At 38.5% G+C, this 21,172-nt stretch overlaps 1 protein-coding gene across 1 annotated transcript; it reads left to right on the top strand.

Moving 5' to 3' along the window:
• Positions 1 to 413: 413 nt before the first annotated feature.
• Positions 414 to 20,837, top strand: LOC146462187 (allantoicase-like). Its single transcript, XM_085085968.1, has 12 exons — positions 414 to 533; positions 673 to 735; positions 8,273 to 8,486; positions 9,782 to 9,870; positions 13,522 to 13,642; positions 14,238 to 14,308; positions 16,827 to 16,964; positions 17,655 to 17,709; positions 18,382 to 18,431; positions 18,871 to 18,928; positions 19,037 to 19,128; positions 19,238 to 20,837. Exons 1-12 carry the CDS (start codon positions 468 to 470, stop codon positions 19,382 to 19,384), a joined length of 1,164 nt encoding a protein of 387 aa, XP_084942094.1. The 5' UTR covers positions 414 to 467; the 3' UTR covers positions 19,385 to 20,837.
• The last annotated feature ends 335 nt before the right edge of the window (positions 20,838 to 21,172 follow it).

Here is a 21,172-nt window from a genome sequence, read left to right as displayed (position 1 = left end):
GCCACAATTCCCGGCCACAATTCAACATTAGGACGTTTTTGAGCCACGGACGGCAACCAGAAATTCACGAGTGTGCGGAAATCTCAGAACAAGGCAAACAAAGGCTTGGTAACCAGCCTTTTTATTTTCGTTTGAGGATTTTACGGCAAAGTTTTCAGCCGCTTTTTTTATCGTAAACTGCATGCCCCAGTTGTTCAAAGAGCGGATAACTTTATCCAGGAGATAAAATATATTGGTTGGAGCACACTTTAATCGCTGGATGGTGATTTATCCCCTGGATGGAGTTATCCGCCCTTTTAACAACCGGGGCCAGGTCTAGCCTGCGCGCAGACGTCTCCTATTTCCTTTCTTGCAGGGGAAGGGGCCGCTGTACACAGGCTAGGCCAGGTCCAGTGGCCAATCTTGCCCAAGACAGACAGTCGCCCAGACATGAAGGCTCGGCTACTAAGTCTGTCGTGTAGTTTAAAATGGCGCAGCGCAACAGTGGTCTTCCACCGCCTTTCGTTTATTTAAACGATTTAGCATGTAGCAGGGTGAGTGGATTGCTGTAGCTCCATAGTCATGTATAACACAGAGGATTTACTGCAAAGGAGAAGTGATGTCTACCCTAATGTACAGGGTTTAGCATGCATGTAGCAAAACTCATACCGTTTTGTCATTTGTGTCGTTTAGGTTGGAGGAAAAATTGTGTTCGCAACGGATGACTGGTTTGCAGTTGCTGAAAATTTACTTAAGGTGAGTTCACAATGGTTTATTCCATTGAAAATCGGTCAACTTTTTCGTTTTTTGTGTGCTAAAACCGGAAACGGAATAACCGGACCGTCGGGACGGAACTATCGAACGAAACCACCACAAAAAGGTACAACCCCAGGTGGGATAGTCGAGTGTAAACGTGACGGGGTCCGAAGGAGCCTAATATTTTGCACCCAAAAAAAATGCATGGACATTATATTGTGCACCGAAAAAAATACAAGACTGGAAATTTTAGACCCAAAAAAATACATGACTTTTATACCCTAAGAACAGTATACATACTGCCTTTCTGCCTTTCGGTAGACTGTTCACAGCGGTCTGGTGTGTGTTATTAAGTAAAAAAAAATAACAAAGTATATAAAATTTAAATCCACTGTCCAAATTTGAGTCCATTCCATTCAATATTTATGGTCAGGCGATCGGGGATCATTTGCGGTCCAATCTGGGGATCATTTCCCGTTCGGGGATCATTTGCGGTTCAATTTGGGGATCATTTCCGGTCCGGGGATCATTTGCGGGCCTGTACAGTTCTTACGCAATTCAAGCCAAAGTTCCTGCAAGATCCGAAAGGCTAGACTGTTCACAGTCCCCCTATTTTTCCGTGGGATTCTCGAGACCGGTACGCTTCGATGGAACCGCCGCCATCTTGGTTTGTAAAAGCGAGCGCGATCTGGGGAGAGTGTCTAAACTACCGAGGGGAGGGGAGTGGAGTTGGGAGGCGGCGGGAAAAATATTTTTTCGCTTCCCATCCCCCACTATACTAACACCCACTCCCGCTCCCCTCGGTAGTTTAGACACTCTCCCCAGATCGCCCTCGCTTTTACAAACCAAGATGGCGGCGGTTCCATCGAAGCGTACCGGTCTCGAGAATCCCACGGAAAAATAGGGGGACTGTGAACAGTCTAGCCTTTCGGATCTTGCCGGAACTTTGGCTTGAATTGCATAAGAACTGTACAGGCCCGCAAATGATCCCCGGACTGGAAATGATCCCCAAATTGAACCGCAAATGATCCCCGAACGGGAAATGATCCCCAGATTGGACCGCAAATGATCCCCGATCGCCTGACCATAAATATTGAATGGAATGGACTCAAATTTGGACAGTGGATTTAAATTTTATATACTTTGTTGTTTTTTTTTACTTAATAACACACACCAGTCATTATATTAAGCTATAGGCATGCAAATTTCACAACTTAAATTGTAATGTAGCAGCTCAGTGCAACAGAACAATTTACCTATAAAGTGTAACATACATGTATATGATTTACTTATACCATGACAATGCCTAAAATGTGCACGAATTGTACGAAACTCTTCCAAATTAAAGAGCGGGTCAATTAAGATTTTCGCTAGTTTTTTTTTTAATTCTTATTTTTTCGAAAAAGGACAGAGAATCGGTCAATGCGCTTCAGATGGCGGTCAAATCTCACCCACTATCGTCACCTTTGTTCTTAATCGGATCTTAGTCTTAAGTGTAAGGTTTAAGCCTTGGTCGTCCAATACGTTATCGCGTAATATGTTGATTTTGTCCTTCGTTTTCGTTTTGCCGCTAGTTGGACTCCCAGTCTTTTTTTGTCTATTTTTTTTTACAAAACACACTGTCGTCGGCATAGACCTACAGAAGACCATTAATTGTCCCCCTCCATGGCGAGCCGCATGCCTTAGCAACGTACTGAGTTTGCCATCCAATAGCTTGCAGTGCAGGCGTTTTTCATGGGTGAGCGCTGAATAATAAATTTAGTTCGCGTATATGAAGGAGGCTGAGGGGGAGGGGGGGGAGGAAATGAGAGTATTTTTCCCTCCTCTCCCCCTCTCCCCTCCTTTATTTCTTAGCCAGTCGTCCTCTCCCTTAGGGTCACTTTTGACTTGCTCCAGCCCTCTCGCGCTTCCTCGCCCAAGATGACAGCAACGAAGGATTATTCAGCGCTCCCGCTCCAAAAATACGCCTGCATTGCAGGCTAGCCATTCAAATTTTTCCTCGATCACTATAGGAGGCCTATTGTTTACGGGAGTGTTTTGATAGTTTAAGACCACATTTTCGGTGCAATATGAGTCTCACCCATCCCATTGTAAAAAGTTCACAGCAATCAACACTCACTCACTGTGTGTAGTCGATTATTTCCGGTTCAGTCAAAAACCTCCGAACAATTGAAAATCCGGAGTAAAATAAAGTTATCGTCGATGTGCAGCAAGTATTAAACACGGCAAAGCAAAGGCGACACACCCGATTGCTCATCCTTTATTGGCGATACACCTGAGAGAAGAACGGCCGAGTTCAAAATCTCCCTCTGAAGAAACTCCTATTAAATATGTCAGAGTTAGCCGGCTCACGAAGCAAAGGCGACGCACCCAATTACTTATTGTTCACAGGCGACACACTTGATAGCCTGCAAACATAGACATATTTCTGGCTGTCGAGATGATTCCGGCGGAGAATCTCGACAGCCGGAAATACGTCTGCTTTCGCAGGCTACACACCTGAGAGAACAACTGGCATGTATGTTCCAGTGTATATATTTAGTAAATTGTTCTGTTGCACTGAGCTGCTACATTATAATTTAACTTGTGAAATTTGCATGCATATAGCTTAATATAACAACTGGTGTGTGTTATTAAGGAAAAAAACAACAAAGTATATAAAATTTAAATCCACTGTCCAAATTTGAGTCCATTCCATTCAATATTTATGGTCAGGTGATCGGGGATCATTTGTGGTCCAATCTGGGGATCATTTTCTGTCCGGGGATCATTTGAGGTTCAATTTGGGGATCATTTCCGGTCCGGGGATCATTTGCGGGCCGGGATCATTTGCGGGCCTGTACAGAACTATTAGCCTGGCAGAAATTCGAACCCAAAAAAATACGCGCAGATTTTTCAGACCCAAAAAAATTCACGGTTAAATGTTCAACACAAAAAAATACAGGAGTTGAAAATTTTAGACCCAAAAAAATACGTCGGACCCCCCCGTCACGTTTATACCCGAGTATCTCACCTGGGGGCACAACAGAACAACCAGAACGATAGAACAACTGGAACCACCGAAACTACTTAAATGAAACCACCAGAATGGAACAACGAGAACCATAGGAATAGATCCAACCGAAACTACTGGAATGACTGCAACCACTAAAGTGAAATGAAACCAAAATTAAAACTATCAGAACTATGGGCAGAATGAGAACTGGGACAACAGGAATTGTTAGTCATTTATTTATATTTCTTGTCTTAAGTTTGTCTTCTTTCTCTTTCACTTTTCACTTTTATTGCCATAAAATAGAAACAAGCTTACAAGATAGCTGACTTTCTTGTGAAAACCTATATATATATTTTTTAGAGTATACTTACTTTTGTGGCAGGAATCGACAGGTTTGTTTTACAGGTCAAAGGTCACAACAAACAAGTCACTGTGATAATTACCAGTACAAAAGTGACCTGTACTTGGACCTGTGGAACGTGACCTGTAAAAAAAGACCTGTCAGCAGGAATAGTCACTGTCATGTTGTTGAGATTTTCCGTGTAGCATGTTTCAGACGTTAGTCCAAATAGATACTTCCAACATATTCTAAAACTGTGATGGAAACCATCTGAATTGAATATACATCAGCAAGGTTTAAGCATGTTTTGTATCTTCAGTTTTTAGCTAGTTTTTGTAAGGAACATGTACTTGTCACTGAACAAACAGTTTGGATGCCGGTTGAGTTTGTTCATACCTTCAACTCTGAAATATAAGGTGATGAATTTTTTTGCAGCTCATGGCTTTCTGAAACAAATGGGAATCACTGAATTTTCTGTTGTATGCTCTCTCTCTCTCCCTCCCTGAAGAAAGATATAAAACGTAAGCAAAGTATATTCTGCTATTGGCAAATCGTTATATCCTAGGCTACTAATAATGTTAGTAGAGTAAATTTAAATTTTAATGACTAAAGATAGGGGTGTTGTTGTTGCTAAAAAATCAATCGATCAATCAATGAACAATATGAATAATCTGTTATTTCCTTTCTTGTCTTACTTAACAACCCTGGAACAATCAAAGTCGTTATCAAAATGACCAAAGCATCTTGAAGCCAATGTATTGCTTATGTACAATGAAACGTTATTAAGCAGTCTTCAGGATGTGCTGCTTCTAGTAATACCATTTCTTTATCTTTATCTTTATCTTTTTTCTTTTCTGTTTCGCTCTTTTAGTTTTATGGTTTTGCTTAGTCAAAATATCGTGATTGTAGACAACTTTCAGCATGAAGTCAAGTAACATCACAGAAAGTCAGCAAAACAAAGTCATGACTTATCCTCTGACTAGGAACTTGTTAGCAATGATATCTTGTACTAACTGGACAAACTGTTGCAACCATTGTGGTATAGTCATTGGCATCTTTAACATACCACACACACGCAACTGAGTTAAGTAAGTAATTCTACTGAATACCAGGTAAAGCAGCCCATGTTGAGTTTCTATGCAAAGTATTGCAACATTTCAAATATAAACCCCTCTGAAAATTTGTTCATTCAACACACGCATGGCTGAGTAAAGGAAGGATTTTACTGCCAGACAAAATAGCCCATGCCATGGAGTTTATACTCAACATACTGCCAAAGTTCGAATATAAGCTATTCCGAAAAGTAATCCTCTCACCCATCAGTTAGTCAGGGGAGAGGTATTACAGGTGCTTTCAAATCCAATGCAGATTTTGTGTTTCATTTTACTTGTGCCACACAATACAAAACATTAATGAAGGTGAAATCATTCATAAACAAAACAGTTGTTGACTCCTAACAACATTGGTGTACCAAAAATGCTACCAAATTTTTAACCTGCGAATACAGCCCCTTTGTGGCCAAGAACTATGAGAGGCGGCTGTGTTGGGTTACTGAGTCAGGGTGATCAACAGACACACCCCTCAATGAGAAATTTCAAGAATTGCCAACCCTGTGTTGCCCCCTCCTCCCCCTTTCCTGAGGTTTATTACAACCAAATTGCTGCCAGGTTGCAATCAAACAGGAGCATATCAGTTTATATGACTATGATATATAGCCCTTTATAAAACGACTTCAAACACATTTTCTGAGAGTGACAGCAGTTTGTTGCAAAATGGCAATCATGGTGAAATAAAACTTAAATTAATTAATTTGTCATTCCTTCTTTCCGCAGCCTGTCATTCTTTTTTTTTTTTTTTGTAACCTACCAACCCACTATAATAAGAGGGAGGGCAATGGGGAAAAAAAAACATTTTATGATATGGGGACAGCCAGCCTTTGTTGAGACAAAATAAGTTTAAAATAAAATGTTTGTAACAGTTACCTTTGTTTACTGATTTTTTATTGATTGGTCAGGTTGATGTTGTTTGAAAGACCTTATTTTTGTTATGGAAAAAAATTTAAGATTTCTGGTTTTGTTGTTGATTGTGTGTTGTATAAAAGTAAATGAATGGTGTGGTGCATCTGTATAAAGTGAAGATGAGCTTGACAGCAGAGTAAGCCAGTACTGCTTGTAATTACTTACATCTAAGATGAAGACTTATCTAAACTGTGTTTACCATTTGGGGTTCCAGTTCTTGATGAACACCTTACTATTGGTTTTTATCACTTCCATGGCTGTGGTATTGTTGGTCCAAACATTGGTTTCAGTGTCTTCCATACTGGTTTTGGTAGTTTCCACCTATGCATGTAGCACCATTTTTTTTTATTACAATAATTTTATTATAAATTTGGGAGTTCAGCTGAGGTTTGTGGTTTCAGGTGATGTTTCATTATTTTAGTTACTGCTGGACTGAACAAAAAGAAAGAATTTAGAATTTAGAATTAAGGCTGACAAGTGTACAATGAAGACGTAGTTACTAAAACAAGGAATGACCTAAAATGATCTAAAATGACCTAAAATGACCTAAAATGATCTAAAATGACCTAAAATGATCTAAAATAAATCCGAAATATTCTAAAATGATCTAAATGAAGTGAAACCAAGATAAAATTACAGAATTACAGAGCTGAAAGGCTGATACCAGGAAGCTACTGTGAACTACCGGAAAGACCGAAGAAGACTTGAAAAGTGCCGATGGTTGCATGTAAGCCGATTCGAAGACAAAGTTGCGTAAACAAACCGCACTAGAGCGAATCTCTTTTTTGGTCGGTCCGAAAGACCCAAAAAATATCGACACTGACCAATTTTTTCGGGTTCGTTTTCCGGTCGCAGATTACAGTCAACCCAGGTCACGCGTGAATGATATTTTTGAAATTTGAACGAAGTTTTGAAATTTACATGTCAGTTTTGAAAATCGCCAACGAGATTTCAGAGTTCCCGTATAAATTTCCCTTGCTTATTGACGGTATAAAGTTATGAATTTTTCTTTACATTGCAAAATTGAATATTTCAAGAATAACAATTGTTTCCCAAGTATTTTGAATCTTTTTTTTTTTTTTTTTCAGTTAATGCGTCTTTTTCGGAACGATTTCCAGAGAAATGTCCAACATTCCATTCACACGTCGGACATTACAAAGAACAATTCGAATGTCCATTTCATTCTTGGAAATACTATTCACGCATGACCTGGGTTGACTGTAAAAGCCGCACGGCAAGGCTAAATTCTTGTGTAAACACTGATAAAACGCTTTGGTAAACAGTGTAATTAAAGGCATATACATCTGTGCATCAATTTCCTTAAATAAACACGCAGTTAACAAGTCAAGGGTAGCGCATGAATAAAAGATAACTCTGTGTCAGTTCCATATAAAATAGCTGCATCAATCAAAACCGCGTTGCTGGGGAAAAACTAGGCACTTCGTACCAATCAAAACCACGTTGCTGAGCGAAACTTGGAACTTCGCACCAATCAAAACCACGTTGCTGGGGAAAAACTAGACACTTTGCATCAATCAAAGCCGCGGTTGTGATAAATTTCCCTGAAGAAGTCTCCGATAGAGACGAAACGCGTCGGAAATTAACAAAAAGTACACAACTACAAGAAGTCTTCCGCTGTGCTGCTCACTAGTCTTTGTCATAAAATAAAAAAAAATAAAATCATTTTAGATCATTTTAGGTCATTTAAGATTAATTTTAGATCATTTTAGGTCATTTTAGATCATTTTAGGTCATTCTAGGTCATTTTAGATCATTTTAGGTCATTTTAGGTCATTTTAGATCATTTTAGGTCATTTTAGGTCATTCCTTGTTTTAGTAACTACGACAATGAAGAAATGATTTGCATTAAATAAGAAGCAGTGACCATGGTCTGAGATACAAGATTTTTCTCCTGTGAAAATTAACTTCCATTTTTATGTAAACTATGTGAAGAAATTTTCTTTTGTTTTGTACACCAACATGGTGGCAATGAAAACCACCTATAAAGCCACCGATAAGAAAAGAATAAATAGCATCTATGCCCCCAACCCTTCAGTCATTTTTCACATTTAATCCTCTGTAATTTCTCTTTATCTGTTGATGTTTCTCCAGCTACAAAATAGTGTTTTTGTTATTAAAAGCAAGCAAGTATTAATATTAGCAACTCTGCACTTTTATACACAGCCTGATTTCCCCGAGTGGCGTGAAGGAGTGTTCACATCTTATGGCAAATGGATGGATGGTTGGGAAACAAGACGCAAGAGAATTCCTGGACATGACTGGTGTATAATCAAACTTGGGATACCTGGAGTTATCAAAGGGCTTGATATTGATACAGCTTATTTCACTGGAAACTTTCCGCCTAAAGTGTCTGTGCAAGTTGCTTGTCTGGAGGAAGGTGAGATAAAACATTCTAGTGTAACTAGACTCAAAGTATGATCACACTAACCCATAGCCTGCGAGCAAGCTCTCTTTTAGGTCATCCCTGGGAGAAGAGCGCAAGAAGATCCTCTCGTAGCTGACCTAATCTAGAGAGCTTGCTGGCAGGCGAGCTAACCCAGGATAGTGTGAACTTTAACTCCAGTTTAATTGCTTTTCAACAATTTTTTTCCAAAAGAATTTTTCTCTTCAGATTTGACTTAACCTTTTCTTCCCATTAACATAAAATTAAATTTGCTTTTAAAAACATTTTCATCCAGCTGACACCCTTGGTTACCTGTTATTGTAGGTGTTGTACAACAGTGACATTAGAATATTTAGTCATGGCTTCTAAGGCCTTTGTTTCTCCTGCTCAAGAGTGTTCTAACTGCTTATCAAACATTGGGTAAAGCTGGGGAAATTATGTCACATAAATCAGTTAGACTTGCCTCATTATATTAAGTCGCCGTCTTATGCGGCAAAAGAGCAATTGACAAGTGACAAAGTTGCAATATTGATATCCAGCAAACAGATTTGTTAATTCTTGTTCATTTGATTTGTCATATACAATGGTGGCTTTTTAAGTACAAATCTGGATTACATTTACTGATTTTGAGGTTTTTTGTTTGTTGTCATCATGGTTATACCGATTTTGCCAAAATATCAATCCTGAGAAACTTCAATCCCCCCCAAAAAGTAATAACTGGACAAGTGTAAATTTCACATCCACTGGTGCAATGTCTTGAAGACTTTCTAATAGCCATTAGAAAAAGGAAGGCCTGTATGGTCGCTCAAAACACCTTAAAGGGGCAGTGCCAGCTATTTTTAGTGTACCTTTGAATAGCCAAAAATGTAATTATTTGTACTGATGTGAACATTAAAATAATGGTCCCATTTTTTAATAATTGCCCTACCAGTGCACAGAAACTATTATTATAATAGTATTAACTATTTTTGGCTGCAGATGGCTTGGATGAGAATAGATTACAACTTGAAAAAATTGGTCAACATTCGTCCTGTGCATTTTACAGAAATCACTAAAAACTGATTCTAGTTTGTTCTTCCTCGGAAACATCACTTATTAATTTCCTTCCAGTGCTCTAAGAGAAATTTTATATTAGAAAAAAGTTTCTTTGTCAGACATTTGAACAGTTTTGAGCACAATACAGAGAAATCGCCGTGACAGTGCTCCTTTAAGTGATCTCTTGTAATGACCTATTCAACAATTTACAGACTTATTAATAATAACTTGCTGTTTTTTGTATTCTTGAACAGATCGTGGTATATTTCCTTCAGAGAGAAAAAGTGAGATGGGAACTAATGCACCTGTTGACCAGATAGAGGAATTGGAAAAATTACCCAGGGTATGTTTTAATAGCTTAGTGAGTGGCAGCTATTTGGTAAGGTTTAATTTGCTTATTAAAGTGATCAATATCATTATTGACAGAGTTGCTTTATGAAACTCTTCTGGTTGGAGTATCTCATTTAACCATAAAATTACTCTTCATAAACTGCAAGCTCAAGTTGACACTTTTTTGCCTTAAATTGTGTATACCTCATAAAAAATAGTCTAACAACTAGAGGTTTCCAGAAAAGTGCTGAGGTGAGTGCTGAAAACCCAGTGTGCGACCATTCTGTTGATAATTAAAGGGGGTAGTGTCACTAATTTTTAATGTCACCATGAATAGCCAAAGAACATATTTGTTTCAATGGAATCATTATCAGTTATCTGTGGCTGTGTATGGCTAGGATAGAAATGGATTGCAGCTTGAAAAAATTGGCCATTGCAAGTTTTTCAAGTTATTCCAGTGTATTTTCGAGAAGTCGCTAAAAACTGATTATAGTTTGTTCTTCCTAGGAGAAAAACCTTACTATTTCTTACTATTTTCTTCCTGATGTTGTAAGAGCAATTTTAGGTTTACATAACATTTTGTTCATAAACTGTTTGTCTGAACAATTTTTGGCCAAAATAAAGAAGAATTGGTGTGATAGTGCCTCTTTAAGTTGCCTACCTTGTTAGTGACATGAGAAAATGCTTACATTGTAGTCACTTCTTTTTCACTGAATTAATAAGAGGCAAAATAAAAGCCTTAAAAATTTAGGACCGATGTCTACATGTTGTCATTTCTATGTTTTCACATTCCGAGGCAGTACCCATTGGCTCCTGAGAGTTCTTTGAGTTTTTGCAAAAATTTGATTTGCCAAGAACAGAAAAATTAAACATAAGTAGCACTCAGTACGTAGATACATAAACATTGACTGTAGGATTCCCAAATAATTAACTTCTTTTTGCACTGTAATAGTGAAACAATAATTATTTTCTGATGTAAAAAAAACTATAGTGTTGACGAGAAAAAAATCTTGACAACTTTGTAGTGTCATTAGTGGCTGATACTAGCCACTTGCACACACACTAGGAACACTGGGTGACCTATGTTGAGAGAACACATGGCAAATGTGCACTGTACATACATGTAATGTAAGCTGTTGTTGATCTGTTAAATTGGCGATGATGCCAGGATGTAATGCCAGACGAGGCTCCACAAGAAGCCAGTGTTTGGGGATCGTAGGGGCCATGAATCTGAAGGGAATAACTGAGCAAGAAATGCTTATGATGGCGAGTGGCAATACCAAGGTCTAAGAAGGTGAAGAATTAAATGCTGAAACAATAGCAGTAAGGTGAACAAGATCACTAGGCCAGGATGGTACAGTGTGAGGAACATCACATGCGACAAGGGCGCAGGCAGACCAACCAAATTGTCCACCATTGGATGTGATGCTCACACAAAGAGAGGTGTTTGCCTTGCTAGGGGCAGGAGTTGCCTCAGATGTGATGGAAGTACATGTAATCACTTTGTCAGAGTTTGTCCAAGCAAGAAGCCAAACCGCTTCTGTATCAGTAAGAAGGTCAGGACCCTGGAGGCAGGACTGGAGCCAAATGAGAGCAGTCCAGAAGAAGACAGTGAGGCAGCAGAAGAGGTATACCAAGTAACAGAGGGCAAATAGATAAACCCTATTCTGACATTGGAAGTAAACACTATCCCTATCCAGATGTCACTATCATCACTGAAAAACATTTCAAGTCTTTAAGGAACAAGCCACCTGCGGCCGACAAAAGCAGTTATCAGGGGTTGTTCAGGGGATGGCCTTGGACAGGCATTGACATTAGTTGGTTGTTTCACTGCCATCATCAGCCAAACCCAGGAGAGCTTCAAGCAGGTTGTTTAGTCAACATTGTCAAGGGTCAAGGAATCACTGCATCAAGAATTTAAGCAGGTTCAACCTATGGTCCATGACACTCTTTGGCAAAGGAAGGAATCTCACCAGATCCAAACAAAGTAGCAGCATTACATGCAGTGGGTATGACCAAATCACAAGAATCTAAGACTGACCCCTTCTAGGAAAAAGCCAGGCTCACCGTAGCTAAGTCGAACTCTAGTGTATGTACCGTCACTGCCTTACAAGATTACTTGCTTCAAACACTCACCTGTGGGGCCCATCAACCACCCTTCCAGTTTTCAGATGGATGCAATCTTACCTGGGCATCTCTCATGAACAACTTGCAGGCATTCCTGCATGTTTGTGAATTCAACAGCAGTCAATAAGCTTCACACAGTTTTTCAGAATCGGTCCTGCCACCATTGCAGGTGTTGTTGGTATCCCCAACTGGTTCATTAAAGTCCTGGTCAGTGTAAGTCCAATGCCTATCAAATCTACATCAAGACCCCAAGGAAACAAAGTCCCTCAGAGCTTGGCTTCTTGCAATTGACTCTTTGAGAACACTATGACGTCTGTCTCTCTGAACATGGAGAACGTGAATGTCTCTTTGTACTATTTACACCTTGTGTTCAGTTTCAAAACTTAGCTTAGCTTGTCTTTACTAGTTATGTTTAATTACTTAGCCCTCAATCCCCTCTCTCCACCAGTGGTGGTTTTCATTTTCACTCAACCTGTGGTGGGAATAACGGATAAAGTTGGGTCTTATGCAAGGTACTTCTCATTACACCTGGCGTTTTTGGGCGAGGAATTGCACCTCTTCAGCCCTGTGCTGGAGTCCCTCCAGGCAAGGGGCATATGCATTCCACTGGACTGGTTAACTTAGGCCCAGGATACCAGCATCGGTGCGCACCTTGCAGTATAGGCATGTGGCACCTCCTCAGCATGGTGCCATGTGCCTGAGGTCCCTCATCTCACACTGGGTTGGTGGGTCCTATCCCATCTGAGTCTTTGCTAGTATATTCCTCGCCCAATTCACGCCCACAAAATAGGGTTAAATGTAATTTAACTTTATTAACAACTTGGAGCAAGTTTGCTCCCAGGTAATGTGGTGTTAGCATTTGTTGGCATACAGTTTGGTGTGCTGGTGACATGTTAGCATTCATGCACTTGTTGTTGTTGCATTACTGTTTGGGTCTGTTTGGGCGCAGGCATTTGCATGGCCAGCAGTACTCTCATGCGGTTTAGGCGTGCACCTTTTCACATGCTTGGAATTGTACTCTACTCAGCTTTTTTTGGTGGCATTCTTGGTTTATCACATTTTGTAGGGCTTTTATTTCCCTCCCTTCCCTCCTGGTAATGTCAGTTTGTTATCATTTGGGGTTGGGATTGGGGTAAGGTTCAACAGCTTGGGGTTAGGGTTAGGGATTGGGTAAGGGCTAGGGTAAGGGTTAGTTCTATGTCTTATTAACTTATTGTTTTTTCCACTGAGCTTCTAGTCTCAGTGTGACGGGTGCTAGTGCTGGGGCTGGGTTGCGGGCAGGGCTCCTGGCTGGGTTGTGGGTAGGGCAGTCCCCTGGCACCTGGGCACCCAACATCCATTTGTGACATAGGCGTTAAATGTCTGTTTGCATGACATGACATTAATTTCAGTTTGAAGAGTATTCAACAAACACTAGGTATAGTATTGCTCTTTATTAGCAAATGTAGCTCTAACAATTTAAAAGTATTCATATTTTTTTCTGTACGCATTTGTCTGATGATCACTTTAAGTGCATTTTGTCTCTCTCTTTTGACAGCTTTGGACTGACATTTTACCAATGACTGCCCTACAAGCAGGTTATCCCTCTACCAGACATAATTACTTTGCAGTCAGTAACCCACAAAGGTGGACACATCTCAGACTGAACATTTATCCAGGTAAACCGTGTTATTCAATGTGGGTAGTTAGGTTGAATTAAAGAGTGTACTGGTTAAAGTAACAGTACATGTTGCTGTTACTTTTTTTATATCATTTCGTTGCCACAAATAATTATTGTCAAATATGAAAAACAAAAATCTTTCATTTGGTGACCAAACATTGTCAAATTTGGAAGTTTACCACAAATCATTCAAGAGTGTAGAATGTAGGTTTCCAGATAATATCATACCCTCATGACAGTTCATTTGAAGGACAGGATTCAAAAAGCCAAGGAAAAGTATGAACTCAAGATAAACTGGAATTTCCTGAGGTGGGTCCCAGTTAACGGACCATCCAATAATTGAAATTTATCCCAGTCTGTAAGTTTGAGCTCCATCAGATAATTAACTTGCTGTATTACTTGCTTTGTATATAATTAAAATATACTGTTGACCTGCTGGGCAAAATGTACCAAGTTTACAACCAGGGATAGGGTGATTTTTTAGAGTAAAATTTAGTTGGAAAGCTCATTTTCAATTTTCTTAATTCCCTGTTGAGTGTCTGTTTTGATAGACAGACATTATTAACTGCATTTGGCTTTTTGACATATTTTAGATGGTGGTGTTGCTCGGCTTAGAGTTTATGGCATGGCAGTTAAAGACTGGAGCCAGATTAGTTCTAAGGAGGTAAGTGTGTACACTGCTCATAGTAATCATTGAAAAGGTACACGTCACATGAAAACATGAACTGATAGTTGAATTAATGAAATAGGATGTTGATCCCTTGGCTCGATCTACATGACTAAAATTACTTGATTTGCATTTGGCACATTTAAGAACAATGAACATTTTCCTTCAGCTCGTGAGGTTATGATATCATATTTCTTTATCAATTTTCATCTTCAGTAACAAAAGGATCAATAATGTTATTATAATTGAGGGTAGACTTATTATTAAGACTTCCATGGAATTATTACATTATGATAATAATTATAATAATAAAATGTGAACGTGAATTTAAATTTGAAAAAAGCGTGACATTCAAAATTTTAAAAATAAATTTAGGATAAATTAGAGCAAACAAGATAGCTCAGGGGCTTTACAACAGTTACTGTTAGTTTTGAACTAAACTGAACTGATGACTTAATTTATTTTAAAAGGGTAGCACATGACAGTAAGGAAACTGATAACCCAGTGGCCCTCTATAGCACAAAGACCAGACCAGCACACCAGGAACTCCATGCCCTACTCTTTGCGATTAGTGTCTGGGTTCTTTAACGTCCCAAGGCTTATGACCACTGAAGTGTTGTGAGATGGGGTCTATAGTTTATCGTCCTTATCCGAGAAGACTAGAAAGTCTAACCATTTGCAGATGTCATTTACAAAGGCAGCACTTTCTCCTCAGTTATTTAAAGACCCTGAGTGTTGTCCTGGTCGGGATTTGAACCCACAACCTCCCGCACGGTAGTCCAATGCTCAACCTACTGAGCGAACCGATCAGCGGCCTTTTTTTTACCTCCACCTCTCTCAGATAAATAAAATGGAATGGTTTTCTACAAAAGGGTCATATCACTTTCTTTGGCTAAAATCTCAGAAAAGCACACTAAACTTTCCTATGTGGATACATATTTGCTATTTGCCTAAAGGCTAAACTTCAAAGGATTTGATCCATGAAACGGCCACTACTTTAAATTCAGAGAGGCAAAATTTCCAGTAAATTAGCCTTGCACAATGAATTCAGTACCTTATAGGTTTAGTGTACAAAAGATTCTGAAGTGCAGGCTAAAACTGCAGGGCAAGTTTGGAGAGTATGGAGTGGCCAGTGACCAAGGCCGATCTAAGTGGGTGTTCTTTGAATGTTAGGTCTTTTTTCATTTTTGCTTACATTTACCTCAGTCTTCATGTTTGAAACAAATTCCCTGGAAAAACCACTGGATGTCCTTTGTGAAGAAAAGAAAGAAGGACAGTTACACGATGGCTTGAGCTGTAAGGGCAATAAAACTTGATGTTTTACCAAAATAATGGTCAGATGTGAGTAAAGAACAGGGCTATAATGTTGTGGAAATAAACCAAAGGCTGCAGGCAAAAAACGAGGCAAATCTTAGTTAAGGACAATGCGTACTAATAAAGAAGTATTTTTGTGCGGTTTATGACTATGCGGGAAAAGCAGACCTTTGCAAGGGCTATTGGAATCAAAAAAGAAAATTGGGGGTAACAACGCATTTTTTGGAGATAATTAGGCAACAATATTTCTAAAAGGCGCCAAAATATATAGAAATGTGTGGCAGTTCTTCCTAAATTGAAGCTTAATTATCTCTGAAAAATGCATGGTTACCCCCAATTTTCTTTTGGGATACCAAGAGCACTTGCAAAGTTCTGCTTTCTCCACAAAGTTTGAAACTGCGCAAAAATATCCCTGTATTAGTGAGCACTACCCATAGGAAACCCGAGTATCTCTAGATGCGCAGAACGTATGCGCAGTAACAAATAGTAGGCACCGCCCTTAATAAACAACCTAAACATGCATGCTATTAACACTGAGATAAGAGAGTTTCTATCCTGATTAAACCTGATTAAAGTATAATTCAGTGTATACTATAGTGTATGTGTATGTTATCAATATAATATTGTTTCAATGCTAAACTATTGCGGGAGACACTTCCGGTAGCTCCGGCTGTGAGATTTTAGTGCGGCGCTGCTGTAATTGTGTGGGCCAATATGTTACAGTGACACATTTTGCAATTTCGCCCGTGAGAGAAACAGCAGGTTGTGCGTCAAGTGGTCGCCTACGGGAAGTTAAAAACAATTGAAATTTTTAAATAATCATCTCTAAAAGTGGTCGCTTACGAGAGGTGGTCGCCTACGAGAGGTTCCATCAATAGTGATTTGACTTGAAAACTTTTGGTATTTTGGAAAAGTGGTTGCTAACGAGAGGTGGTCGCTTATGAGAGGTGGTAGTAAAGGGAGGTTCGACTGTATGTGTTTCGTTTCATGAGACTTAGATTATTAGTGAATGCAAGTGAAATGCAAGTGAAAAAGCATTGAACTTTAGTTCAAAAAATTTCTCTGAACTTAAACAGCACAACAGCGTTCCATTGGATGCAGTTGGAATGCAGTTGCACATTGATCATAAATAAATGTAATGAATTTCCTTTCATTTATCAGCGGCCAGCTCAACTGTGTTGTGTATGATTATTTGATATAGATGCCTGTAGACCTGTCGGCAATGGAGAATGGTGGAACAGCGCTGGGATGTAGCAACATGCACTATGGTCACCCTCGCAATCTTATTGCTCCTGGCACAGCTGCTAACATGGGAGAAGGCTGGGAGACTGCACGTAGAGTATGTTTCTTGTTAACTTGCTAAAGAGCATTTCAAACTTGCTGTTTTTGTTTGTTGAGTTGTTGCAGTTTACTGTTTAGGGTATTTCCTGATGTTAGATCTCCAGGGTTAAGCATTGTGCAATAATTTTACTTTTTAAACTTAATCCTTTGTCATTAATTGTTGTAACAAATCTTCAAATTAAGTAGTTGTAACAGTAACATTGCTGGTGATACAGGCTACAGGTTACTAAGTGATCTGGATTGTTTGAAATTACTTATGGATACTAATTGATCAAAACTCTGAAAAAGAATTAATCCTCTCTTTGCTGTAGGATGAGATACAATAGTCTTTATTTGTTAGCTGAGGAGATGATGCATGAGCGCCATTTTCAGTAGGGTGAAGGGACTGTAGCTGACTGACCTGCAGTATGCTTTTCCATTGCATTTTAGTTTTGCCGGGCTTATACCATTTTGCAAAAGGAAATAAAACAAAATGAAATGGAACAAAAAGATGGGAAACATGAACTGGTTACCAGAAATACTGATTTCACTTAATGCCTAGCCCAATGACAGCAATAAAGTTCAGCTGCTACAGAATTAAATCAATGTCGCTAAGTGGTTACCTATTAAGTGGTAGTCGAGTGCTGTCCCAACTGAGCTAACTAGTTGGCAGTCAAAACATATATATTTGTATCATCATTATTTTCAGCTGGATCGGCCAAGCATTCTTGAGATGGGAGAAGATGGATGTCTCAAAGTCCCAGGTTAGTTGATTGTATGAATGCTTGAGTGAATACTGTGGTAATTAGTCAATATACCCATTCAGGCAGCTTGTATGTCTGAGGGTAAGGTCCAAGAATGTTTGCTTATTGGTCAACTGTAAAATTTTGAGGACAATCTTTAAACCAATCTGAGCATTATCACCAGCAAGCCAGAAAGGGGTTTATTTATTTTATAACCCTTCAAATTAATTAATTTCTGAAATGCGCATGCTTTACTGTGGAAAAGACAAAACAGGCAGTGATGGCCACAGCATGATTGCAGTCAATGAAATGCAAGCTAACTAGTTTACTGAATTTTATTCAACTTTGATTAGATTACGACAACTAAGACCTAAAACTATGACATCCTTTCTTCGTTTTTCTCATTGAATGTTATCATATTGAATGACTGTTATCGTCTGATAACTGTAGTTCGATTTCGTACTATGTGACATGTTTTTTCCAATGTGAATACACAGACATTATTGTGGCTTATAACATAGAATAACCCTGAAATACAAAATAAAAAAAAAATAAATGGTGTAAATATTTTTGCATCACTGTTATGTAGTTTGCTTGCTGGAGAAAGCAAGAGTGAGAATTTTGTATAACTATTTCATGATGTTTGGAATGGTGTGCTTTCGTCATGACTGATTAATTTTCTGTTGATGGTAGGTTGTGAGTGGTCAATTATTCAATTAGGACATCCAGGAACTATACAAAAGGTACAATAACTTTGTGGGGCAGGAACACTTGTAATTTGAATGAACTGTAGGTTGCAATTTTGTTTTCTGTGCAATGATTATGAACTAGTTACAGCTTTCGGTTTTCAGCTAGGGCACTTATGCACAAGGTACAATAAAACAATAGGTAACTTTGCTTTTTGATAGGCTGGAAATGGATATATGTAGTTTTATACCCCGTAACTAAAACAGGTAATAATTAAAGTAGTTTTGATATGCTGACTTTTAACTTCAAGAGCATCGAATGTGGTGCTGACATTATTATATGTCGTAATCATCAGTTGTTTTGTATTTTGTAAATTTGGGGTGTTATCTCACTTATTAAGGAGTGATCCTGGTGTTCACCTTGTGTAGCCCTGAGTGTGTAGTTTACATTGCAAGTTACACATAAAACCAACAAGGGTTATGTCTCTCTTCTTAGATTGAAGTTGATACCAATCACTTCAAAGGAAACTTTCCAGAGTCTTGTATAATAGAAGGTAAGATCGATTAAATTAGCTAGAAAAATAGTGTGGCTATGCTTACCTGTCATTATCAGATTGCAACAGGATTTATTACACTTTGGAGTTATATTTTGTTGCTATTAGGATTTCTGATGTCTAAAGAGAACAAAACAGATATGACTTCTGTTGAAGACTGGAGTTTGTTTCCATGGAAAACTCTTTTACCCAGGACAAAGGTAGTTTTAAAATCAAGTTTTCTTTTTTTCTTTTTGGTTGTTATTTACACCTTAATTAACCAGAACATATATGGTATAACTATGTACTTCGGTTTTGTTCGCTTTGCAGTTGTCTCCACACAAACGTCACTTTTTCTCCAAGCTTGAAAACTGTGGTGTGATATCCCACGTGCGACTCACCATTTTCCCTGATGGAGGCATTAGCCGAATGAGATGTTGGGGTGTACTGGCTCCTTTGAACCATTGTAAGCTGTGATAGGATTTAGGCTGGATTGCTTTGTCTTTTTCCTATAATTGTGATTCCTTTGTATTGCGTACTTGTGCATTCTTACTGTGAATAATTTCATATGCAATAAGGTTAAGTTGGGCTCCTCCTAAGCGAGCATTGTTTGTTTATTTCACCACCACACACGATTAAAAAAAAAAGCAAAGCAAGGGAAAGTGAAAGTGGAGAGAAAGTGCAGAGAAAGTGGTGAGGAAGCCTTAGGAGAAACCATAGGGCTTATAGAATAAGGCTTCCTCGTTACAGAGGTGGTACATATAATGTTTGACGACTGTGAGACAGTTGAAACAATTACAGTTGAAACGAATAGACGGAAACAATCAATAAACATTTGAGAAAAAATACAAAGATACAGAGATACAGATTTTGTTTAAGGCTTGATTTAAAGGAGGAAAGAACACTGAGTTACAAATGTTTTTATCTAAAGAATTAAAGTACTTAGGTCCTTGAAAAGATACAGAAAATTGTCTGGCGTTAGTTCTACAAAAGGGCAAGTTAAAAGCATGAGCAATTCTTGTGTGCTAGGAATGAGTTTGATTATTACGGAGTAATGTATTCTTAAACTTACTGGGTAGAAGAGAATTCTTATAAGAGTACATAAATTTACCTAGTTCTAAAGAATGGATGTCATCGAGTTTTAGTATGTGAAGTTCCTTGAAGATAGGGTCTGAAGGGGCATCAAAATTAGACTTGCTTATTATTCTAACGACTCGTTTTTGTAAAATCACAAGACGACGGGGGTAAGTTTTAAGTTGAACCCCCAACTAAATTTGAACTTTTATGGCATAATAATCTGGGGTTTTTTTTTCAAAGTTCCACTAGACGTGCGCATATGCTCAAATTGCCATATTACTTCGTGTTAAAATGCTCCCCAATATTAAGCACCAAGAATATTAAAGAATATTTAACACTAACTGAACATTTCATTGCACGGCACTCAAGGTTATTCCTTTAAATACTCTTATTGTTTCAAGATAGCAAAGTGATGATCCATAAATGCTGTTGACTCTTATTATTTTAATATTTATGTCATGGCCTGTGTAAATTCTAAGAAACAGAATTCAAAACACCTTTTTTCTCGATGGAATCACTTTTAGGGAGCAGTGCAAAATATTTTATTACGGTTATTGGAATATTCATTTATTACTTATTAATTATTTATGAATTTTTGAAATATTTATGTGGAAAGTGGGGAAATGAATTTAGGAGATTTCGAGGTGATGAAATTTGTTTTATTTTTTAAAGAAATTTGCGTATTTGCCTTCTCCAAACCACGAAATCGGGTTAATGAGCGGATTAATGTGTTGTTATGATTAATGGATTAATGGTGTGCATTAACGGATTAATGGTGTGCATAGTTGTGGGTTATATTACTGACATTTTTGTAGAATGTTAAATAAAAAAATCTACAAATACTTATTGTCAAGGATGTTGGTGTCTTTGGGTGCTTGGTTTTTATATTATGAGATGTTTTGGCAGGCCTGTCAATTGTTTATAGTTTGAGAAAAATTCCACGGTTTTCAATTGATGGCTGAAAGTAATTTAACTCAAAAACCCCAATCGCGACCTGTCCCCGCTCGTTTTGCCGCGCTCAATGCTGTATTCAATCCGCAGTTATTGAGAGTACTGAGAATAATTCGTGTGCTTATGTTTCACTACCCTCTGTGATTGGTTCAAAAATTACTCAACGTAATAAGAGTTTGTACAACCTCGTCCCTTTGGTAATTTCTTTCCTCCCTCGAGGAAGGAAGGAAGGAAGAG

The sequence above is a fragment of the Pavona decussata genome, unplaced genomic scaffold (assembly GCF_977016875.1).
Source record: "Pavona decussata unplaced genomic scaffold, jaPavDecu1.1 SCAFFOLD_190, whole genome shotgun sequence".
Lineage (NCBI taxonomy): Eukaryota > Metazoa > Cnidaria > Anthozoa > Scleractinia > Agariciidae > Pavona > Pavona decussata.
Note: the sequence above shows the minus strand (reverse complement) of the source record. Positions and strands in the feature narration are given on the sequence as shown.